This window comes from Carettochelys insculpta, chromosome 12, assembly GCF_033958435.1.
Source record: "Carettochelys insculpta isolate YL-2023 chromosome 12, ASM3395843v1, whole genome shotgun sequence".
NCBI lineage: Eukaryota > Metazoa > Chordata > Testudines > Carettochelyidae > Carettochelys > Carettochelys insculpta.
In genome coordinates this window covers 27,667,230-27,693,302 of record NC_134148.1, presented here as the reverse complement: position 1 = coordinate 27,693,302, position 26,073 = coordinate 27,667,230, and the positions used below count along the sequence as shown (strand labels likewise).

The window sequence follows — 26,073 nt, the reverse complement described above, 5'->3', positions numbered from 1 at the left end:
CTCATGTCTTTCAGTAAGACTACTTGCACGAACAGGGAATCTGTAAGATCAATCCATAGGAGAGAGGCCCATGCATGAAAATACACCACACACAAAACAAACATATGTCAACAAAAATTAGATATCAAATACAAGCCAGAAATTAAAAAAAAAAGTGTGGAAAACATAATTAACAAGGAAAATACTAAAATGGACAAAAAGATCCAAAAATAATAGATTTTAATCCTCAGATTGTGTTCATCCTATTAAAAACAAGGTACACTATTTCTCACAATCTGTATAAAATGCCTTAAGTAAAAAGCTTCGTCTCATCTTAAGGCCTGACCCTGTTCCCGCTCAAGTTAATGACCCGCTTTCGAATTGCATACTGCCTGTTGTTGACAGGGGGTCTTTCTAAAGGACCCCTCAGTCTTCGAAAGCCCCCTTTTCCCAACACCAGATAGGAAGAAGGGGCTTTCAGAGAATGGGAGGTCATTTTGAAAGGCCCATCAACACGGGCAGCACACAATTCAAAAGTGACCCTTTTGAATCACTGTATCCTCCATTATGCTAATGAGGCACGGCATATTTATGGCAGCAACTCATGACCATCTGCTGACCTTGCTCATTATCATGCCCTTTCCAATAGGAAGGGGCTAGTGTAGACACAGCTTTAGAGAATAGGGAAACTTTGCCCTTGCGCCGTCCTTCTCAGACAAGCCCTTTCTGGGAAGCACCTTGAGAAAGTTAATACAGGAGCTGCTCTGGTTGCTTCATGGTGTAGGGAACCTCCACTATTGGCTGAGCAGACAGGATTATTTCAACCACAATATGAACAAGTTTCTGACCCAAAACTGACATCAGTGGGAACAGCATCAAACTTTTAGTTGCTGTTTGTGGAAGGTATGTAATTAACCAAACCTTAAATAGCATAGTTTATAAATGGTTGGCTATATTTTCAAGCAGGCAGAGGATGTCTCTTAACAAATTACATTATAATCTTCAAACATCATGTTAAGGCACTGATCTTGCAAAGGGGCCAATTCAGAGGTCCACTGGCTGTTGCACCTAAGGTTCCACATGCACAGATCTCTTTCCAAGCTCAGGCTACAACTACACTGACTATGGAAGATTGAACCTGAGTGAAACAGTGCATTCAGGGGCCAATGTCAACCTCGGAACACCTTGTGAGCTGCGAGGATTAAGGAAGGTCGATGGGAGCTGTGAAGACAGGCATGGTAGTTGACGTCTGAAAAGTTGATTTTAGGTATGGCACCTGGAATACCTAAAACTTTGTATCAGCAATTGACCTTCCAGGTGAGTATAGACACAGCCTCAGATTTCTTCAGCAATAGTAGATTGGGAATCCCTCTCCCCTGTGACTGTCCGACTCCCTTTAACTTAACTACCCGCACCTGTGAGATTTACAATTAATAACAATTGAAAACTATGCTTAAAAATTAACAGCAATATTATCAAATTTTTAAGAGAATCACAGTTGAATTCTGCCAGCCTGAGGTAACATGAAAAAAACTGAACCAAGAAAAGCATCTATCCACTAGAAGTGGCAATTATAGTATAAATGGTGAACTACAAAACCCTTGAACCTAAACATTTTAGTCAGAGCTTAAGGAGTCACCAACCCACAGTCCACTTTGCCAAAAAAACTAGCATTTGCTAAAAGACTATTTAGCTCAATCCATCATGCAAAAATATACTATTGCTGCTGCTTTAATACTGAAGTATAAGCTAGTTACCGACTACCCACAATTGGTTAACTGAAATGCAGCCAATCAGTTAGTCTAAACAAATGTAAACACATCTAAAATTACAAACATGGCTACAGTGCTTAATTTACAGTATATCAATTCATGAGACATAATCTGCCTGTAACTGTAAGTGATTTTCATTAGTGTTTTCATTGCTGTCTCCCATCCCCAATTCCTGACTCCCCAAATCAAAAACACATGTCAGATGATTAAGGAACTAAATTTTGTTATTCAAATAGTTAAATGGTTTTCTTTAAATTCACAAAACTGCTCATGACATACAAAGAGAAAACAAACGTAAAATGACAGAATAAATGACAGGGAAAAGAGAAGTCAACATAAATGAGCTCCTAATATCATCCGAAGTTAAATTCCACAGTGAAACACCTATTCATGCACATATCTTTACACTGCTTTACCAATGTAATTTTATGCATACTGCGTGCAGATGTGGTCTCCTCACCTCAAAAAAGATATACTGGCATTAGAAAAGGTTCAGAAAAGGGCGACTAAGATGATTAGGGGCTTGGAACGGGTCCCATATGGGGAGAGGCTAGAGAGACTGGGACTTTTCAGTTTGGAAAAGAGGCGATTGAGGGGCGATATGATAGAGGTACATAAAATCATGAATGGTGTGGAGAAAGTGAATATAGAAAAATTATTTACCTTTTCCCATAATACAAGAACTAGGGGACACCAAATGAAATTGATGGGTAGTAGCTTCAAAACTAATAAAAGGAAATTTTTCTTCACACAGCGCACAGTCAACCTGTGGAACTCCTTGCCCGAGGAGGCTGTGAAGGCCAGGACTCTATTAGGGTTTAAAAAAGAGCTTGATAAATTTTTGCAGGTTAGGTCCATAAATGGCTATTAGCCAGGGATAAAGTATGGTGCCCTAGCCTTCAGAACAAGGGCAGGAGATGGATGGCAGGAGATAAATCACTTGATCATTGTCTTCTGTTCTCCTTCTCTGGGGCACCTGGCATTGGCCACCGTCGGCAGATGGGATGCTGGGCTGGATGGACCTTTGGTCTGACCCAGTATGGCCATTCTTATGTTCTTATGGCTCCTCAGACTTCACAGGGAGTTGAATAATGTGCCAAAAGCCACACGGAAGAAAAATTTCTGGATAAAAGCCCCATAAACCCAATTATACCTCTGAGATACAGGGAAGAAATTTTCATGTCTGGACAGACAACGTAAACTCCCTCATAAATTTCCACCACAACTTCAGCAACCATTATGCAGCCACGAAACCTTCTCTGGAATGCTGCCACGCCACACCAGCATCAATTTCCTGGGCACCACAATCAGCTTCACCAATGAGAGCCCACAGACAACCACACATAAGAAACCCACAGATCACCACACCTATCACCAAAGAGCCAGTGACCACTGCTAACAAGCCAACAGACATGTTATCTACAGCCAGGCACTCAAAGACCACAGAATATGCTCTGAGAAGACAGTCCAGAATATACACTCTAGGCTCTCAAAACTGCCTTCACCAGACAAGGATACTCCACCAGAGAAGTACATTGCATCACAGAATGAGCCACACGAATACCTTGAGAGAACCGGCTTCAATACAGAGATAAAACCCCTTCCAACCACACCCCTACTTCTCATCTACTAACCCAAACTGGAACTCATGCCAGGTATCAAGGAACTGAAACCTATACTCTGTAGGAACTCCATCCTGAAAGAAATATTTACTGAACCTCTCACCTTCAACCAAAACCCCACCTTCATCAGACGCATGCAGAGGTAAACAGGGTAGGTATTGCGAGGGGGGCACCAGCTACGTGCCCCTTCTCCACCTTCTCCCCACCCCTACTCCTCTCATACCTCACCCCTCCCTCTCCCACTTCTGCTCCACCCATGCCTCACCTTCCGTGCCTCCATCTGCCACTTCCGGTGCTTGTGGAGCCATCCTCCCTTGGAGCTGTGCAGCCTAGGAGTATGCCGCTGTCATGCTGCACCACTTTGGCGAAGGCCCCCACACTCACTGGAAGCATTGACAGTGAGTCCCCTGTACACCCCACCCCCATGCGCTGCCTATGGATGCAAGCACTGTACAGACCAGAACACATCAACTCAAAGCAGCAGCAGATCCTTCCAGAACAGATGCAAACTTACAGACGTATCTTCACTGCAACTATGATCAACACCCAAAACCAGATGGGAAGAAGGGCCTTTTAAAATCAGGTGGGTCATTTCAAAAGGCCCCCAGCTACATGGGCGGTGTGTGTTTCAAAGCCAGCAGTTTTGAAGCATGTGTGGCTGCCATTATGCTAATGAGGAACTGCATATTCATGACAGCACCTTATTAGCATATTCCAAAGTGTCACATTACCATAGCCCTTCTGAAAGGAGGGGCTAGTGTGGCCACGGCCAAGGGGTCTAAATGGGCCACTTCACCTTGAAATGTGTGTTGACTATTCATGCTAACCAGTCTGTTTAGCTGTGACATGTTGAGTAAGTTTTCCAGACCTGAAGAGGAGATCTGCGTAAGCTCAAAAGTTCGTCTCTCCCACCAAAAGAAGTTAGTCCAATAAAAATATCACCTCCTCCACCTCATCCCTCTAATATCTGGGGATGGACACAGCTACAAAAAACACTGTGTACAGTATATATTGCATGTTACACAGTAAAAACAAAATATATTGATAATTGCCCATGGATGCATTAGAAGTGAAGAGCCTGGCAAATGAGATTTTACATCAGTTTGTTAAATTTCACATTAAGGCCAAAAGTATGTTTGAAAACATGCACTTATGTACCATAAACACAGAAGTGCAGCCCTTGGTTTCACTGAAGAGAATGACAGTCCAGCTGAGAGAGAACCCAATTTCAGTTATGCTTCTTGAACAAGCTATGGTCACTGAGGTAGATTCTGATCTTGGTTACACCAGTGAAAAGTCAAAACAATTCTAATGAAGGTTTTCAAATGTTACCCCATTGCAAATAAGATCTAGCTTGTGGTTTTCTGTGCTTTACTAAAACTATATCTTAAGAGCACTGCGCTATTACATGAACCTTTGCTTAATACAGTAAAAGCTGTGTTATTCAGTACTTTCTCATCAAGAATGCTCTACTGACTGGCATTTCTGGTAACTCCCTACATAAATCTTCAGCCTGGTGACTGGGACTAATATACCGCCCAACACATTATGCAACTGCACATTCTGTACTGTCCTTTTATGCAAAAGAGGCAGAACATAATAAGCAAGCTGAAATCAGGAATTTATTTAAACAAAATGTTTCCAGGACATGTCATAGGGTGATTACAGATTCTGCCCAATCTCCTACACCTTCTGCATGTACAGTGATGACTGATGTTGGTAATGATGACCCTGAGGCACTGCAAGATCCTGAAGTGCCTTCTGAATTACCAAAGGTTAAATTATGTTCAGTATAGTGTTAGGTGTATGTGCATTTTTAGTGAATTGGCTGTATGCCATGCACTGTCCATAAGGATGTGCAGTGTCATAAACAACTTACAGTCCAGAGGACTTTACCTGTATGCACTTAAGTGCTTCAAGAAATCAATACATGCAACAGTGCAGCACTACTACTACTGGATTAGTGAGTACCTGTCTAGTATTGTATACTTGATTTATTTTATGTATTCTAACTAGGGATTTAAGAAGTTAAATGGTTCCCTTTAAACATTAGGCTTACTAGCATGCATACCCAGTAATTGGTCAACCAGACCCTCCACCCTGAAGCAGCTCCCTCCACCTCCAGGATGTGATGGGTCCACTCAGCAGGACCCTAGTTATGGCGTGGCAAGCCAGAACAGCCCCCTGTCTGCAACTCTTTGAGGTTAATCCATTAAATTATAATTGTAACTGTTTAACCAGTATACTATTTTAATTGGATTTTACATCCTTTATTCTATGGGTAAAATATAACTCTTAATTACCCAGAATATTTGATTAGTTCACACTCCCCATTCTCCCAAAATGCTGAGTAACAAAGCTTTTACTATATCTACTTAGAATAAAAGGAGCTCAGATATTCATCTCCTGATATCCTTGATGTTCTGGGTTGCATGGGCTTTTTGTGCCATTTTTAAAATAGCCTTCTGAAAGTTTTATTTTAGAAAACAGCCAAGATGTGGGTCCTCTTGGAGGACCAGCAGACAGACGCATTTCAGTTTCTCTAAAAAAAATTCAGTCTCCCTAGTTTGACCTGCACCCAATGGCAGATTTCCCCTCCTGGCAAATCCAGAAAAAGACTAGATATTACCATAGTTACACCAATTAATACACTGCAACATACACTGGAAACACACACACTGGCCCCCATCACTTCTGAAGCATCCAAGCACACGCTGAACTGTCGACGTGCAGATTTCCATTATATTAATTTCTTGCTGGCTGATTTCTCGAAAAGCTAATATTTACCACCTTTTCTGCTCAAAGTTTTTAAAGATGTGTTTAGAAACAATGTTTTCTTGCCAAGATTTGACAGTTTAGCTTCTCAGCTGATGCCAAATTCATGACTCTCTTGTTAGGAGTTTAAGATGACATATGTGAAACTCAGAAGATGCAAGATCCACAAAAGACAACGCCTTTTCTCACTTAACAAGGGAAGATATCCTCTTTATTCAAAATCCGTCCTCTCCAGCCAATCAAAGCGGAAAGGTGCTTCAAACAGTTTTTGACCAACAAGTTCCCACTGCTGCCTTTGTTGGTGGTCTGTCATATGGAATAGTTTTAATTCTTGGAAGCAGTACCTCAAGTGTCAAAATAGAAGAACACTGTTTCTTCATTTCATTTAAGAAAACTTTTCATTTAAGAAAACTTTCCAGTACTACTAGTATTTTGGAAAATATATATTTCCTTGTAGTAGATTAAAAGTTGAGAATCCCAAAATAAAAACATACAAAGTAAATTATGGCAAAATACACTTAGCATCTCAAAATGGGACATACTTGTTTTGAAAAAGCTAAGATTCAGAATGAGGAGGAGGAAGTGAAGTTTTCTTTCTGGTCTGGCATGTCTCAGGGCAAGCAAAATCTTTGACCGCATACCAAAATTTATTTCATACTATGTTACATTTAAACAACATTGACTCAATAAAATTTTATAATTGTAGTACACAATTTATCCATGCAAGATGTAGCTTATTTAACATTTCAGGTGCTATTATAAAATGCATCCTCCTACATTTGAGCAAGTTGGTCCTTTCAGGGAACCCTTAAATGTACCTGTTTTAATTTACTGTCTACATTTTCGCTTGAAGAAAAGAGAAAATATTATAGAAACTGTGTTACTGACAATCATAAACTTTTCTAACTGTGCACAGGCAGGCCATTATAAAGTTTCTTCTGCAATCATAGATTTCCTTAGAAAAAACATTTGATCAAATATATTTAACGGTGATCATAGAAGCCAGCTAACAAATGTACTTCATCCGCCAGTAATTCCTTAGTATACTTATTCAGCTACCCAACTTGTGAAAGGTTTAGCATAATCTTTTAGAAAAATTTAAGCACACTCTTGCCAGACCAAACCAGAACAAAACGTACTATGTTGCATACCCATATGCAGTTCTGTCTGACCAGAACAGAGCACAATGTGTTCCCATTAATACTTGCTTTAAGCTTGTCTTTTAAGATAGCAAATGCTATTGAATACTTAAGTAACAGTTTTATTTTACCAAGATTACTTACTAACAATGGAATGAATGGTCCAGATTAAACTGGCTCACTGCTTGAAAAATATCACACACAACAGCCAAAGAAAACTTCTTTTAAACATTCCTGTGTTTGGAGAACATAAGGAAACTGATCTTGGATCATGACAATGATGCTAAAACAACTGATTGCTGAACTCTGTATTTTCTAAGCATTAAACCTGAATGTAAAATAAATACAGCTCAAGATACAGACTATTTCATAGACAGTTGGGACTGATGGGAAACAGCTCTCCTGAGGTCTGCCAACAATGCAAACAATATCAGGAATGTGACCAAACTAATCATGGTTCAGATCCTATGCTAGTATATTTCTATTGACTGATGTTGATTTATATCAGCTGAGGATCTAGTCAAGAGAATACAGAAAGTTACCTTATGAAGAGTTTCATATTCTCCTTTAGAGTTTCTACCATTCCAGAGAGAAATATGGAGAATTAGTTCATTCAAGTTTTCAGCTTTACCAACAGGTATCGATAACGTGCATGTGTTTCATGGGAATGATGCAAGGAGCTCCTGGCCCTCAGAGACCGAGTGCGTGCTTTGGAGGCCAGGGTGGCTGAACTGGAGGAGCTAAGGAAGGCAGAGGTGTTTGTGGATGAGACTTTCCGGGACATAGTAGGGCTGTCCCACCTCCAATCTGACAGTCCTGAGGCTGTTACGGAGGATGAAAGGCTCAGGGAAGGAGAGCAGTCAAGGGGAGCAGAGGGAAACCATCCCGTAGTTGGGACCCTCCTTCCAGAGGGTGATGTTGTATCCTCTCGTGCCGAGGATACTTCTCCGGGGGAGGGAGCGCCAGCTGTTAGGAAGAAGCAGGTTTTAGTAGTGGGGGATTCGATCATTAGAAATATAGATAGTTGGGTTTGTGATGACCGGGAGAACCGTATGGTGACTTGCCTGCCTGGTGCGAAGGTTGCGGATCTCTCGAGGCATCTAGACAGACTTATGGGCAGTGCTGGGGAGGAGCCGGTCGTCGTGGTACATGTTGGTACCAATGACATAGGGAAGGGTAGAAGAGATGTTCTGGAGGCCAAATTTAGGTTACTAGGAAAGAGACTGAAATCCAGAACATCTTTGGTGGCATTCTCTGAAATGCTTCCAGTTCCACGCGCAGGGCCAGATAGACAGGCAGAACTTCAGAGTCTCAATGCGTGGATGAGACGATGGTGTAGGGAAGAGGGGTTTAGATTTATTAGGAACTGGGGACACTTTTGGGGTAGGGGGAGCCTATACAGGAAGGATGGGCTCCACCTAAATCAAGGTGGATCCAGACTGCTGGCATTAAACATTAAAAAGGACATAGAGCAGTTTTTAAACTAAGAGGTGGGGGAAAGCCGATTGGTGCGGGGGAGCACCTGGATCGGACGGAGACTTCTCTTACACGAGGCTCCATAGACAGGGATTCCCTAGAAGTTAGTCAGATAGGGAACGTGGGAAATAATATATGGGCAAGATCAGATGTAAAACAATCGTGCATAAAAAAATCCACCGTGTCTGTGAAAGGCGGACATATAAATAGTGGTAGTTTTCTAACATGCTTTTACACTAATGCTAGGAGTCTGTCTAATAAGATGGGTGAACTGGAGTACCTCATATCAAAGGAGGAAGTTGACATAATAGGCATCTCAGAAACATGGTGGAATGAGGACAATCAGTGGGACACTATCATACCGGGATATAAATTATATCGGAAAGACAGAACAGGTCGTGCGGGTGGCGGAGTGGTACTATATGTGAAGGATAATATAGAATCAAATGAAGTAAAAATCCTAAAGGAATCAAAATGTTCCATAGAATCATTATGGATAACAATTCATTTCTCTAATATGAATATGGCATTAGGAATATATTACCGACCACCTAACCAGGACAGTGATAGTGATGCTGAAATGTTAAGGGAGATTAGAGAGGCTATCAAAATAAAAAACACAGTAATAATAGGAGATTTCAATTATCCCCATATTGATTGGGTGCATGTCACCTCAGGACGGGATTCAGAGATTAAATTTCTTGATGCCTTAAATGACTGCTTCTTGGAGCAGCTAGTACAGGAACCCACAAGGGGAGAGTCGGTTCTCGATCTAGTCTTGACTGGAACGCAGGATCTGGTCCAAGAGGTAACTGTTACTGGACCGCTTGGAAATAGTGACCACAATATAATAACTTTTAATATTCCTGTGTTGGGAAGAACACCGCAGCGGTCAAACACTCTGGCATTTAATTTCAAAAAGGGGAATTACACTAAAATGAGGAAGCTAGTTAAACAGAAACTAAAAGGTAGAGTAATTAAACTAAAATCCCTGGAAGCTGCATGGAAACTGTTTAAAGACACCATACTAGAGGCCCAACTTAAATGTATACCCCAAATAAAAAAACACAGTAAGAGACCTAACAAAGAACCACCATGGCTAAACAGCCATGTTAAAAAGGCAGTGAGAGAGAAAAGGGCAGCTTTTAAAAAGTGGAAGTCAAATCCTAGTGAGGAAAATAGAAAGGAACATAAACACTCCCAAATTAACTGTCATAATGTAGTAAGAAAAGCCAAAAAAGAGTTTGAGGAACAGCTAGCCAAAAATTCAAAAAACAATAGTAAAATGTTTTTTAAATACATTAGAAGCAGGAAGCCTGCTAAAAAAGCAGTGGGGCCCTTGGATGATAAAGATATAAAAGGAGCGATCAAGGAAGACAGTGCCATTGCGGAGCGATTAAATGATTTCTTTGCTTCAGTCTTCACGGCTGAAGATGTTACAGAGGTTCCTAAATCTGAGCCAGCCTTTTTAGGCGACAAATCTGAGGAACTCACTCAGATTGAAGTGACATTAGAGGAGGTTTTGGAATTAATTGATAAGCTGAATAGTAACAAGTCTCCAGGACCAGATGGCATTCACCCAAGGGTTCTGAAAGAACTCAAATGTGAAATTGCGGAGTTATTAACAGTGGTTTGTAACCTATCCTTTAAATCCACTTTGGTACCAAATGACTGGAAGACGGCCAATATAACACCAATATTTAAAAAAGGCTCTAGAGGAGATCCTGGCAATTATAGACCGATAAGTTTAACATCAGTACCAGGTAAATTAGTAGAAACACTAGTAAAGAGTAAAATTGCAAGGCACATAGAAGAGCACGAATTGTTGGGCAAAAGTCAGCATGGTTTCTGCAGAGGGAAGTCGTGTCTGTCTAATCTATTAGAATTCTTTGAAGGGGTTAATAAACATGCGGACAAGGGGCACCCAGTGGACATAATATACCTAGATTTCCAGAAAGCCTTTGACACGGTCCCACACCAAAGGCTTTTATGTAAATTAGGTGGTCATGGGATAGGAGGAAAGGTCCTTTCATGGATCGGAAATTGGTTAAAAGACAGAAAACAAAGGGTTGGAATAAATGGTAAATTTTCACAATGGAGGGGGGTAACTAGTGGTGTTCCCCAGGGCTCAGTCCTGGGACCGATCCTGTTCAACTTGTTCATCAATGATCTAGAAAATGAGGTAAGCAGTGAGGTGGCAAAGTTTGCAGATGACACCAAGTTGTTCAGGACAGTCAAAAGCAAAAGGGATTGTGAAGAACTACAAGGAGATCTCAGCAAACTGAGTGATTGGGCAGCAAAATGGCAAATGAAATTTAATGTGGGTAAGTGTAAGGTAATGCATGTTGGAAAAAATAACCCAAATTACACGTACTACATGATGGGGTCAAATTTAGCTACGACAGATCAGGAAAGGGATCTTGGAGTTATAGTGGATAGTTCTCTGAAGACATCCACGCAGTGTGCAGCGGCAGTTAGTAAGGCAAATAGGATGTTAGGAATTATTAAAAAAGGGATCGATAATAAGACAAAAGATATCATACTTCCCCTATATAAAACTATGGTACGCCCACATCTCGAGTACTGCGTGCAGATGTGGTCTCCTCACCTCAAAAAAGATATATTGGCATTAGAAAAGGTTCAGAAAAGGGCGACTAAGATGATTAGGGGCTTGGAACGGGTCCCATATGGGGAGAGGCTAGAGAGACTGGGACTTTTCAGTTTGGAAAAGAGGCGATTGAGGGGCGATATGATAGAGGTATATAAAATCATGAATGGTGTGGAGAAAGTGAATATAGAAAAATTATTTACCTTTTCCCATAATACAAGAACTAGGGGACACCAAATGAAATTGATGGGTAGTAGGTTCAAAACTAATAAAAGGAAATTTTTCTTCACACAGCGCACAGTCAACCTGTGGAACTCCTTGCCCGAGGAGGCTGTGAAGGCCAGGACTCTATTAGGGTTTAAAAAAGAGCTTGATAAATTTTTGCAGGTCAGGTCCATAAATGGCTATTAGCCAGGGATAAAGTATGGTGCCCTAGCCTTCATAACAAGGGCAGGAGATGGATGGCAGGAGATAAATCACTTGTCTTCTGTTCTCCTTCTCTGGGGCACCTGGCATTGGCCACCGTCGGCAGATGGGATGCTGGGCTTGATGGACCTTTGGTCTGACCCAGTATGGCCATTCTTATGTTCTTATGTTCTTATGTTCTTATCTACTTTTTATCCCACACTTACACCTTCACAAGAGGTATTAAAAGTAGCTTTAATTATTATAATTTCTTCTATCACCTACTAACTCAATGGAAGAATTTTCCCAATTATGAAAGAGTTAATTCATTCACAGGAGACTTAGTCACAGAAATATAGCAATTACTAATTGCATTCAACAGTCTGATAGTAGATTAAAAACATCTCATAGAACTGAAGTCCCACTCTAAAAGTAATAGTACTTTTTTTAAAAATTACTTTTGAGTTCTTCATTTATAGAGCTACTGTTTTAATGGTTCCAGGAATTCAAAGTTATTTTTTCAGTATGACTAATTCTCATTCCTTGGGAGGTGCTGTTAAGTAGCGCAGCATCAGACTAACTCTGAAAACAAGCTCTTTTCCTGCAAGCAAGCTCCAAGATTACATGATGTCTGTAGAAGATCTACTCAGGTTGTTCACATGCAGGATTTGATCCAGACCACATTGAAATGAATAGGAATCTTTCCACCACCACCAACAGGCCTCGTAACAGGCATTTTCAGAAATGAGCTATGGTATTCACCATATACTGTATTTGGATTTATTGTCTTCTTCTCTAAATATTGCTCCATTCAATGGACACTGTTTTGATCAAAAGTGCATAGTCTTTATTGAATTTTTTACAAGTTTGTCATTAAATTCAGCTGGTGCTGCAGCTGTGTTTTACTATTCTGTAAGTTATTACTTTCCCAGGTGTTTAGTCCAAGGGATATCACATCTAAGTACCTTCTCTATAGATCAGTCAAAAGCCTCCAGGAAAACAGAAGTATTAATTACTATACACATATTTCAACAGTATTCAAATAATTTACAGTAGTTCAGCAGGTTCTCTTTTCCTAAAATAATTTTCTTTTCTCTTCCTTAACAGGTACGCAGTTTTAGGTAAGAAGAAGCTACAAAGGTCACCTCAGTCTTTGCCATTAGAGTCAGCAGTTAAACACCACAACATTTCTTCAAAACAGATACTGTGAGGAGATCACCCTTCACAATAAAAATGGCAACTAATTGCAGCCATCATGCCCCGACCTGAGGGCAAAAACTGTTCTTCTTTCACTTTACACGCATTATTTCTCAAGAACCTTCCTACTTCACGCACTGTGTGTGTCCACAAATGCAACTCAGACAGTTTTGATGTGGAATTCAATGGGCTTCTGGAACATATCGTGTTATGAGTAAATTTCCACACTATGCCACACACTTCCCAGATTTACCTTAGATCTTTTGCCAAGATTAACGTGGTTTCTTTCATGTTACTTTCTGTACATTTATATCTATAGTCCATGTTTAGCATAAATTAATCTATAGAGTCTGGAGCAAGCATAACTGTTTTTAATTAAGATACAAAGTGTGTTAATTTCCAGAAAGTTTGTTACTTTGTTATGATATTCACTGTTTTTGTTTCTTGGCACATCACTTTGAAAACATGCTGGATCACTGACTTCTAAATAAATTAGAAACACAAAATATCATGTAGCAATCAAACAATTTATAAAGGTAGAATACTTCACATTCCAGTGTAATTCAGCCCATAATGTTAATTCAATTTTTGGTCACTTGGAATAGGAAAATATAAACTGCATTCACTAATCCTTCTCTATAAAAACAGACTTTCTGAATAATAAATATTTCTGATTTCTTTTTAAAGTGACTTATGAACAGTAGCAGTAACTTATAAGTGGCTGAGCTCAGGACCAGGAGTCAAGAACTTCTGAGTTTTAATGTTGGCTCTATAATTGACTGAATAGCGTTCGAATAATTGAGAAATTTATCACGAACAAGATTCCCCCACAAAAAGATCATATAGAATATAATTAAATATGTTATGATTTCTGTAAGTTTTAAAAATATGTCAAAGGATATCTTCCTTAACGAAAATTTATACCTGCTACAGAACTCTAAGATAATCCAAATGAGCTACATAAAGGATATAAATTGTTATTACCTGAATATATTTTAAAGTATTTAAAATATAAAACAAACTTAAAATATAAAAATATCCTCTGAACATTACAGAGTCCCTCTCTATAAAACTCTATACAGTGTTTCCACTGGTGTTACTTTATTATTTCTACAATTAACTGATGTAATTTTACTTCTTGTTTAATGTGTTATCATTTGAATCAATGTACTTCAACCTGACGTACAATCCAAAAGCAATACAAAATAAATGACTGATTTGCTCCACGGGGACGTTCAAAAATTCTTAGTGTCTCACTGGGGTGAATATGACAAAGCTCTATTGTTTTTACACACAGCATACTGACCTGATCATCATAGCGGTAAGTGAGGTATTGATCTCCTGTTGTATCTTCAAGAAAACTCCCCTGTGGAGAAAGTGCAAACTCACGCAAGAAGTAAGCACCTTGCGGCTCTTCTGCTCTTATCTGTAAGAGATAAAAAGAGGTCATTTTTATGGTTTTGGGTGACAAGTGCCAAAAATTTCAACACTACATGCACACAATTGTATGCACAATTATGATGACCACATGCCTGCGTATGAGCAAATTATGTGACGTATTTTATGCACAATTTTGTGTGCTGGGTTTTAAACATCTGGTCTGGAGCATATGTGATGAGAATGTTACAATCAGGTGGACAGCTGATACCAACTTGATTTAAGACTATTAACTTGAAATGGAAGGACTAATTACAGGTTAAGCAACCTTAGTAATCTATAAACAAGAGACATTCAACATACAACAGTGTATAACTTTTCAAAAACATTCTGCCAATTTGAACACTAATCCTCTGGACTGAATGGGAGAAAGCCATAACCCTTTGCAAAGAGGCTCAAGTCTGAAAGCTCTGTCATAACCATGCAGTGACCACATCACGGGCAAAGTGGTCTGGAGAACCTTACATTGCTACTGATTGCCCTGTACCACTAAAGGGCGAGTGGGAGGAAGCTCCTCGCCCTGCATATGGTGTGGTGTTTGCAGCGGATTTACTGGAGGGACAGGGATGGAAAGGAGGGAAGAGCTGGTAAAAGCTACCCAAGTAATTATGGAATCAACATGGGGGTTACCTGCACTATACACTGTTAGCTGTCAGCTAGTCCAATACATCTATTCATAAAGGTGCAGCCTGACTAAACCCATGTCAATGTCTCCTGTCCGTCCATCAATATTGGCAGACAGGGATTTCCATGAACCCATTCTGCAATGAAGAGGGGATGACAGTTGCCTGGGTGATAAACCATGTCACATAGGAAGGGCACTAAGTTAATTTAATTATTTTAAATTGAGGAATCATATAATTAGAAATTGTTTGTAAAAAGCGTATCTTGACTAGGGACAATGACAGCAATTTAAAAGTGTGTTAGCAAACAGGATTTTAGACAGGGTTTCACAACTCAGAACAAAACAGGGTTATGTAGGTGTTAACTGTTCAAAGTCAATTCAGGGCTCCCCCTAAAGTTCATCACACAAACAAGTACTCTCTTCAGTAACTCTTATGTCAAGCCAGCTAGTTTTGTCAAGCCACAAATTCTCTTGTGCTGGGTCCAATATGCCCACAGCAGTATCAACCATAAACATTGTTAGCATAACCCCGATCCCAAATCTTTAGAAGTAGTTGGGAGATTTTTCCACTTATTTCAATGGGCTATGGATCAGGCCATAGATAAGAGTCTAGAAATAAATGAGAAGAATATGGTCTAGTGACATGAACAAGGTATCAGTGGCAAATAATAGTGGTTTTGGATAAATTACTTAACATTTCTACCTACATTTTCCCAGGTTTAAATTGTGAATAATATTCACTGATCTATTTACAACAGTTTTGTAAAAGTTAATTTACATTTATACAATACTTTGAAAGTGAACAATGCTAAGTGTTGATGTTATAAATTGCTAACATTTTGGAAAGAGTTGCTCAGCTCCTGGATAAAAAAGAATCCAAAATATTCCACCACAGTTCTCAGAAAAAGTTCTATAACATACTGTTGCTTAATTTCCCATAAACAAGTCTGCCACAAGGATATTCAGTGATTAACTTGTGTTCCCCATCTTTAAAAGGTAAATATTTAAAGTACAAAGCATTCAGACATATATCATTAAGCTTTGAATACATAAGATGCCAACATCTGAAGCTGAAATAACAATTTAATAAGTGTTAGAAGAGAAATTCAAATACGTTTCACATGCACATTTATTTAAGTGTCAAAAACTAATGAGCAGTTAGCCACTGGGTGAAATACAAGACTACTTGCTAGATTAAGACAAGTAAACTTTGGCCACAATCATGGAAAATTTCAACACAAAAAAAAGAGATGAATGTTTTAGAAACTTACATTAAGGGATTATAATGGAAATTTGTTTGCTGAGCAATATTGGGTGCTATTAAATATCAAATAGAATTGAAGGACAGCAATATATAGTAGCGATTTGGGTCAATAATAATAATAATAATAGTAACAATAATAATAGAATCTAACATGACCCAGTTGTCATTGCAAACCAGTGCTGAGATCCATTGACTGAACTTTATTTTTAAAAAAATCATTAATACTTTTCAAAAGGATTTCAAGAAAGTCTCAACAAATCTACTAGCTAATCAAAAATAAAAAAGTTCATAAAAATAATCTAAATTTGGAAATCTTTTTCAGCCAGATTTACAAACAACTTTTGAACAGCCTTAATGTGCGTTCGTTCATTTCTTCACTTTATTTGTTGGAACACAGTATATCCAGGTTCATTCCATGGTCCATTTTTCCATGTGGGATCTTTCAGGATTCTTTTTATTACTATAAATGCTTTGCTTAGATAGTCATTCAAATTTCAGGACTCTATGAGAGTTCCCGACATTTTTAGTCAATGGCGTCAATTTTAATGGCTTCACTAGTCTGCAATAAATTTACTACTTAAATGAAAGTTGAAGATTTAAAATGCCTCTCCTTTCAGAAAACTATTACATATCACCCTGGTGTTTTAAGTCCACTTAACAGACAGTGTAATACTACTAGCTTCTAGTTAAATATGTCAGATGGATTATAAATGTGTTTAAGATTTAGAACAGTCATTTTAAACCAGATTTTATGCTGTTCTTAAACGTTATTGGGATGACGTGTAAATATGGTAGGTGAAAATCTAGGTAGTCAAGCTTAATAAAAATAGTAATTGCATAAAATATTTTTTTTAAATTTGAACAAATGTCAGATTGACATTAAAAGCAGATAATATGGACCAGACATAAGTCAAGAAGACTTAAAGGCAGGAAAGAAACAGGCAAACATGAATGTGAAAACTAAAAAGCAGTCCAGTAGCACTTTAAAGACTAACAGAATAATTTACTAGGTGATGAGGTTTCATGGGACAGACCCACTTCTTCAGACCATAGCCATACCAGAACAGACTCAATATTTAAGGAACAGAGAACGAAAAATAGTAATCAAGGTTGACAAATCAGAAAATATTATCAAGGTGAGAAAATCAGAGAGCAGAGGGGCAGAAGTGTGGGGGGAGGTCAAGAATAAGATTAAGCCAACTATGCAAGAGAGACCCTATAATTACCTAAAACATGCCCCTGGGCACTACGAGGCTTTTCTTGTACTAGACAAGAAATTTATAAAGCACATTTCCACTCCCTACAAAAAAGAAAAGAGAATAAATTTTCTAAATTACTTCGTATCTCAGGATACTACAACTACAACAGCTCAATTAACAATATTGTTAATGTTTCCAGCTACCAACTCAGCCCAGCAGAAGAGTCTCTCTTATCCCGGGGTCTTTCCTTCCGCCCCACTTCCTCCACGAACTTAATACAATTCTGTGGTGACCCTGAAGCCTTCTTTCGCCGCCTCCATCTAAAGAAGTTCTTCCAACACACCTATGAACAACAGTCTGACTCTCTCAACACCCTCACCAACAACAAAAGAAGAACAACTCTATGTAGACTCCCCCTTATGGTCGTAGTGAAAGTCTGGATTTCTACGTACAATGCTTCCGCAACTGTGCTCAGGCTGACATTATACGCAAACAATACCAAATGAGACACAATCTCAACTATGCTGAATGCTATGCTGTCTGGAGTCTCAAAAATAACCCAGACATTATAATCAAACCAGCTGACAAAGGGGGTGCTGTTTTAATCACGAATAAGTTTGACTATGAACAGGATGCAGCCAGACAGCTCTCCAATACAAAATTTTACAGACTTCTCTCCATTGATGCCACTTTAGAGTTCCAAAAGAAATTATGATGACTACTTAAGGACCTTATTCACTCGGACACACCATCTGAACCCCAACCTGGATTATTCTATTTACTTCCCAAAATCCACAAACCTGGAAACCCCAGACGCCCTATCATTTCGGGTATTGGCACCCTTACCACTGGACTATCCAGTTACATGGACTTCCTCCTCAAACCATATGCCACCAACACTCCCAGCTATCTCCAAGATACCACTGACTTCCTGAGGAAATTACAAAACACTGGAAAAGTTCCTGAAAACACCATCCTTGCCACCATGGATGTAGAGGCTCTGTACACTAATATTCCACACAAAAATGGATTACAAGTGATCAGGAATACCATCCCTGATATCACCACAGCCAATCTGGTGTTTGACCTCTGTAACTTTGTTCTCACTCACAATTATTGCGAATTTGGGGGAAATTCATACCTCCAGATTAGTGGAACTGTATGGGCACCCGCATGGCCCCACAATATGTTAATATATTTATGGCTGACCTGGAACAACAATTCCTCAGCTCTCGTCCCCTATTACCCTTCCTCTACTTTTGATACATTGACGACATCTTTATGATTTCGACCCATGGTATAGAGACTCTAGAAGAATTCCACAGAGACTTTAACAATCTGCACTCCACCATCAACTTATGCCTCAACGACTCCACATGAGAAATACATTTCCTGGACACTACAGTACAAATCAAGGATGGCCTGAGCAGTACCACAATGTACCAGAAACTCATCGATCGCTATACTTACCTACACGCTTCTAGCTTCCATCCTGCACACATAACTAGATCCATTGTTTACAGTCAAGCCCTTAGGTACAATCACATTGCTCTGATCCTACTGACAGAGACCAAAAACTACAAGATCCTTACCAATATTCATAAACCTGAATTACTCACCAGGAGAAATAAAAAAACAAATCAACAGGGCCCGACGAATACCCAGAGACCAGCTACTTCAAGATAGGCCCAAAAAAACCAAGAACAGAATACCACTGGTCATCACTTATAGCCCCCAACTCAAACCACTGCAATGCATTATTAAAGACCTACAGCCTATCCTTAATCAGGATGCCACACTCCAGAAGGCCCTAGGTGACAGGCCTGTTCTCTCCTACAGACAATCTCCCAACCTTATGAGCATTCTCACCCGCAACCACAGTCTGTACCGCAGGAACACCAGTCCTGGAACTTTTCCTTGCAACAAAGCCCGTTGCCAGCTTTGTCCACATATCTATTCTGGAGATACCATCACTGGACCTAATCAAATTATTTACAGAATCACGGGCACATTCTCATGCTCCTCTACTAACATCATATATGCCATCATGTGCCAACAGTGGCCAGATGCTTTGTATATTGGACAGACTTCTAACTCTCTTAGACAAAGAATTAATGGGCACAAAACAAACATAAAAACACTCCTAATCCACAAACCAGTCAGCCAGCATTTTAATGGAGTGGGCCATTCTGTTAATGACCTGAAGGTTTGTGTCTTACTGAAGAGGAATTTTCACACTACTTTGGAAAGAGAAGCTGCTGAACTCTCTTTTATATTCAAATTCGACCCATTAAACACATGGTTTGAACCGGTATGGGAATTATTTTAGGTCATTATACGGGCTCTTCTCCACACTTGGTTTAATCTACTTCTTGACTCTCCCCCCGGCAACCCCGACACTCTATTCTCTGATTTGCTCACCTTGATAATATTTTTCTGATTTGTCAACCTTGATTACTATTTTTGGTTCTCTGTTCCTTAAATATTGAGTCTGTTCTGGTATGGCTCTGATCTGAAGAAGTGGGTCTGTCCCACGAAAGCTAATTATTCTGTTAGTCTTTAAAGTGCTACTGGACTGCTTTTTTGTTTTGATAGTATATAGACTAGCACGGCTTTCTCTCTGTTACTATGAATTTGAAAAATTTCCCAGATAACTGCTAGCTAGAGACCAAACGGTGGTCTCTCTTGCACTCCTGTTCCATTCCATCCAACCAGTGAAGTCCAGGCCAGACATGGCAAGATCATTTAGTTCATACTTCTGACTGCTGGGATTGGAAAGATGGATTTCTATTAAGGTGCTCATGTTCCTGAACCAGCCTGATATCAGCCTGCAGTCAGTGCATACTTGCTCAAATTGAACTTCCCCAGCTCCCTGACTGCAGGAAGGGAACACTCTCCTCATTTTCATCCCCTTTCCCCTTCTTCCCTAAACCATTTGACCAGTGAAGGAACAAATTATTCTCACTCTTCCTTATTTCTTACTATGGGAAAGGATAAAATCAACTGCTAACACCCAAATCGCCATTCTTGCAATTCTCCAAGGGTATGTCTACACAGCAGTTTTATTCCTGAATAAGCTATTGTGGAAGAGCAGCATTATTCCTGATGCACTACAGCTTATTTTGAAATAGGGACTGTGTAGATAGGGAATATAGCCTATTTTGAAAGATCTATTTCAAAATATGCAATATTCCTCATACCAATTTCAAAATAAGGCACTGTTGCAAAATTATTTTAAAATAGTGATTGTGTTGTGTATTCGCTCACATAGTTATTTCAAAAGAGAAGCTGCTATTCTGAAGTAACTCTGCTGTGTAGACATACCCCCAAAAGACTGCTTCTATTTCTACTGTAGAGCAAGAGAAACATAAATACTTATTTCAGATTTCCTTGCTACCCACAGGGTTCTGAGCAGCAGCTGTAAAGCCACTTATGGATACATCTACGTTACTGCAATCCTTTGAAAAAAGTTCTTTGGGAAGATCTCTACCGAAAAATTTCTTTCAAAAGAGCACGTTCACACACAAAAAAGCAGATAGAAAAAACTGACCCGGCCTTTCAAAAGAGAGCATCCACACAGCTCCAGCTCTTTTGAAAGAATGGGCCAGGGATTAAAAAATTCAGAGCTGTGAGGGCTGCTCTTTCAAAAAAGGGCCCATAGCGTGTCTATATACAGTTTTTTCCAAAAGAATTTTCCAGAAAAAAGGCGCTCTTCCTCATATGGAAGAGGAAGACGGTCAGCAGAAAAAATTGTGCATTCTTCCGATTTCATATTGAAATAACGTATTTTGTTTAGACACTCCATGGGATTTTTCGAAAGATCCCTGGCTTGTTCAAAAAAACTCAGTAGTGTAGACGTAGCCTATCTGCTATAGGGTTTTCCATAGCTTCTACAGTAACAAATGCTAAATGCTTTCCAGTTTAATTAGATCTACATAGACCCCAATAGACTGCATAGAACCTTCCAGAATCTGGTTCATTTCACTCTGTGGCTGTCTGGAAAAGCTCTGAAGCAACAGAATTGTCTGTCTGCAGACTCAGTTAGATGGCGCCACAGCAGTTCTATGCAGAAGGCCTTCTTTGCAAGCATAAAAGCTAGAAACCTAATTTTTTTTTAAGTAAAGGCTTAAATTATGCAAAAACTGATCTCAGGAGATGTTTTCTCCTTAATTTGCAAGGGAAAGTCTATTACAAACCCTTGGCCAGTAGATTTTTTAAATATTGAATTAACAAATCAATTTTTAAGAGTTCCTGAAAACTACAGCTCACGTTCACACATGAAATCTTTCAGATAATGGTCTTTCCTCATTGTGCAAGTATTTTAGGTATGTGAAAACCCTAAGACAGAATACAAGTTGAAACTCTCTAATTCAGAATTCTCACTTCTGGCAACATCCATTATCCAGCATGAATTTAGATAGCCAGATGATCACTTACGGGTGTGGCCAAGTTTCCTGTGGTCCCACAAAGTTTGTTTACAGACACCTTTCCTGGCTCTCAGTGCTCAGTGCTGTTGGTTAGCTGTAATTTACTCCAAATGTCTTATGTGAGTCCACTATGCAATGGAAGTGTTGGTAATGTGCAAGACAATAGTGACCTCTCATGGTCCAGCAAATTTTCTCATCCAGCATTAGTCACGTCCCAAGGGTGCCAGACAAGAGAGGTTCAACCTGTATGTAAATCTGCCCATTTTATTGGCTTCATATTCATAAAAAGTCTGATTTTAACATTCACTCTGGATATGTAAAGTGACTTCCTCCAAATGTGTTCACCAAGCCTAGTTCAAACCCCATTCGTTCCTTACTGCTTCGACTCCCTCCCTCTGATTATTTTCTCTATTCACTTTTCCTCCTATTCAGGTTTCATAATCAATACCCAACTGATACACAACAAATTGAGAATGGTGGATTCTACCTAACACTAAATGTTACAGAACTCTTAGATAAATATTAGTCTTCAGCAGTGTATTAGACACTATGGCTGTCTCTACATTAGCTCCCAACTTCGAAGGGAGCATGGTAAGTAGGGTTTGAGGAAATTATTAATGAAGTGCTGCAGTGCACATGCAGCACTTCATTAAGCTAATTCTCCCCTGCAGCAACTTCGAAGTGGCAAATTTCGAAGTGCTGGCTTGCACATAGCCGTGGCTAACCCGCTGGTACTTCAAAGTTCCCAGGCGACTTCAAAGTCCCTTTACTGAGGCATCTGATGAAGCGGGTCTTTTCCCACAAAAGCTTATGCTCCAAAATATCTGTTAGTCTATAAGGTGACACAAGACTTCTTGTTATTTTTGAAGATACAAACTAACTCGGCTACCTCTCTGATACGATAAATCAGTTATTCCACATCTAAGACAACATTGTATGTTAGTCAACAATAAGTAGGAAAACATGTACTCTCCTCAAAACAAACCGTACCACATAATGATGAAAAGATAATAAGAAAATCAAACTGATTTTATAAATGCCAGAGATAAAATACTATATATTTTCCTGAAGCTTCTTAAATGCTTAAAAACAAAGGCCAATTTGCAGACAGAAGGCCAGATTCTCCCAAACTTGCTCAGGAATTTACACCTCTCTGCCTCAGCTAAAATTTTGTACCATCTTTGTAATTTAAGTTTCATTTAGTTTAAAACTAAGTGTCATGTAATTTAATTTCAATTTAACAACATTCATCTGATGAAGTGGGTCTTTGCCCAGGAAAGCTTATGCCCCGATACATCTTTTAGTCTAGAAGGTGCCACAGGATTTCTCGTTGTTTTTGTGGATACATACTAACACAGCTACGCATCCGATACTTCTAATTTAAGTTTGCTGTTTGACATTTATAACTAATTTATTTGGGATGGTTACAACAAACAACTTGTTTGTGATTGAAGTTAGAGATGTTATGGGTAGGGAGCTGCAAAATATTTCTTAGACTAGAAAGGAGTTACTAGCTTCAAAAGTTCGGGAAACCAATATACCATATAAACAATTACACGGGTTACAATATTTTCCAAGAACAGACCAGTTCAAAAGTAGCAGCAGGTTTTCAGAGAGGCCCTGTCATTTACCTAATTTATATTTGGGTTGACTGAAGCACAAGGAAACCAAGTGACTTGCCAAAAAATCTGAGTCAATCAGTGGTTCAGGCAGCATTAGAGCCAAGTTACTCCCGGTTCCCAATACCTTGCTTTAACCAGGTCACAAATTCAAAGGACTACCATATCAAATATTGTATATGTTGATCATGTAACATTCAGTCACTTACACACAATAGAGAGAGTATACTTAAGAAAAAAAAAAGAAAGCAAAAGGATAGGATCACCAATATTTACCCTTCTCTTAACTTTATGCACAGTAACACCCACCTGAGTCTAACAAGGAACTGGTGTTTGGTGTTCCAAGTGAAGGTTAAAAAAGCACCAAAATCTATGCCATAAAAGAAAAATCCTTCCCATCCCTCTCTTGTCAATAAAGTTTAATCCTCTACATGTGAGGGCAAAAGACACACAGCCTATTTAGTCTATTAGTAAAGTAGCAAGGCCCCAGCCAGCAAAATTCTTATGTGTACAAATAAGTAATTTGATGAATCACAGCCTCATACACTAGAAAATGTGTAATAGGAAATAACCCTTCATTATTATCAAGGAAAAAGACTGGATGTACTACAAAGTCTTCTTCCATCTCTAATTCTACGATGAAACAACAATCTAAGAGAAGGCAGTAAATTCCCTCTGACTTGATGAGTCTTGTACTGGCAGGGGCTGGAAAGAGTAACTTGGAAGAAAATTGCAAAGAAGGAGGAAGAAAGAGTCTCCAAAATGAATCCAAACATTTTGTTTTAAACAAAGAATGAACAAACAGATGGCAAATAGAAAAGAATTGGAATCACATTCTTATTGACTTGCAAATACATGTTTGTTAGATTACTATGCACTGCAAGTCCAACCATAAGTGTTCACCTTTTGATTTGACTCTTCCAGTCGGTTAAACTGTTGTATCATACGATTTATGCCCTAGGGAAGAAATATACCAGCTAACGAGCAGCTAATTTTAATGCATTTTCAAGGGATCTGTAACAAAAACGTTGGGTGGGTTACACTGCAAGACTTCAGTCACAAATCATCCAGTTGTGAGATTTCAGATAAATAAAGAAAAATCACATGAAAAGGTCTATAATTCCACAACATTTCTATAGTTAATAACTATGATGAAAAGATATCAATGAAGAATGACTAAGACTAGCTATTTATCATGACCAGTATTTTCAAAAATAGTCTTGTGATGAGGTCATGTCTCTTAAGGATAGTGGGACCTAATGGTCATTCATCCCATCAGATAGCCTGGCCATTTTAGTGGTTGAAAAGTATGACTGTATTGTCTATATAGGAAGCTGTCTCTCAAGAGACCCTGGAAGAGAGGAAGCAGTCCTAGGAGTGAGAAGGGTTCAGAAGGAAAGCCTGACACTGTTTCTTTGATAACCTGAGACCAGGAGCCATCTAGTGAGGGGAGAGCAAAGTTCTCCTCACCCAACCAACTAGAAGATAAGCTGGAAGAAGGGGACCAAGACAAAGGCTGCCTCCTCTCACATAGCAGGATAGACACCAGGAAACATCAGCAGAGAAGGGCTGGCCATGTGAGCACCCTGTAGTCTATTTAAGGAAAGGGATCAGCAGAAGGGAAAAGGCGGATTAACCCATAACTCAGGTCCAGGGAGCAGAGCTAAAGGCTCCTGCTTAAGAAGGAACAGAGGATTGGATTAACAGAACCAAGCTCCAGAGAAAAGAGATGGGGAAAGGTGTCTGTTTAAAGAGCGAACAAGAGACTAAATCAATATAGCCCAACCCCAAAAAGGAGAGCTGCAGACTTGTGCTTAAGGAAAGACTGAAGAGAAATAACCCAGAGATGGTATTAGGAGTGGTTCCAGAAATAGAGATTGTTCACAAAAGCAGGAAAGAGCAATCTCCTGACAGAAGAAGACAGAGACCAACAGTTGGATGTAGCTGGAAATGACAAATGTCCCCAGATGTATTGTCATGAACCCCTCCTTATATTATATTTATGGCTCTTGATAAGCAATAGACCATTGGAAAAGGGGTGCTGTTTGATTTAAAAGGTCTGTCTAGACTTGTTTATAACCTGGATGAACAGAAGTGAGGCAGTGCTTACCAGTGACACCACACCGGACTGCAACTCTACTACAGGGTTCCTAAACTTAGACCTCTCCGTCCACATTTAGGTGCCTATGTAACTGAGCTCATTTTTCCATGAGAGCTGCCAGCTGCACTGACCTCATGAAAACAAGGCCACATATATAAAATATTGAATAATATTCAATTAATAGTTAAGACTTTGAAACTTCGCTTTACAAACATCCACTACAATTAATATTTACACGTCTGTTTCTGTAAAATATTCATGGAGCAGTCTTGCTCAGCAGCTGGCTGCAACAACAGAGGCCAAGCATTTTTATTTCAAAAAAATAAAATTAAACCATTTCAGTTTTTAGTCATAAAAACCATAGTCATGGTAAGAGGTGTGGACAACAGTACTCCAGTTTGTGACTCTCTAATCCCCCTTCTTAGTGC

General features: G+C 39.3%; 1 protein-coding gene across 13 annotated transcripts in view; it reads right to left on the bottom strand.

Annotated features, from left to right (window-relative positions):
* The window catches only part of ADAMTSL3 (ADAMTS like 3), a 340,842-nt gene that overhangs the window by 268,429 nt on the left and 46,340 nt on the right, over window positions 1–26,073 (bottom strand). For all 13 annotated transcript variants that reach the window (XR_012647201.1, XM_075007111.1, XM_075007108.1 and 10 more), the window contains exon 3: window positions 14,280–14,399. Coding sequence is in view for 12 of the 13 variants with exons in the window: in XM_075007111.1 (XP_074863212.1) it covers window positions 14,280–14,399 (120 nt within the window). In the remaining variant the exon portion in view is untranslated. The remainder of the gene's footprint in view (window positions 1–14,279; window positions 14,400–26,073) is intronic.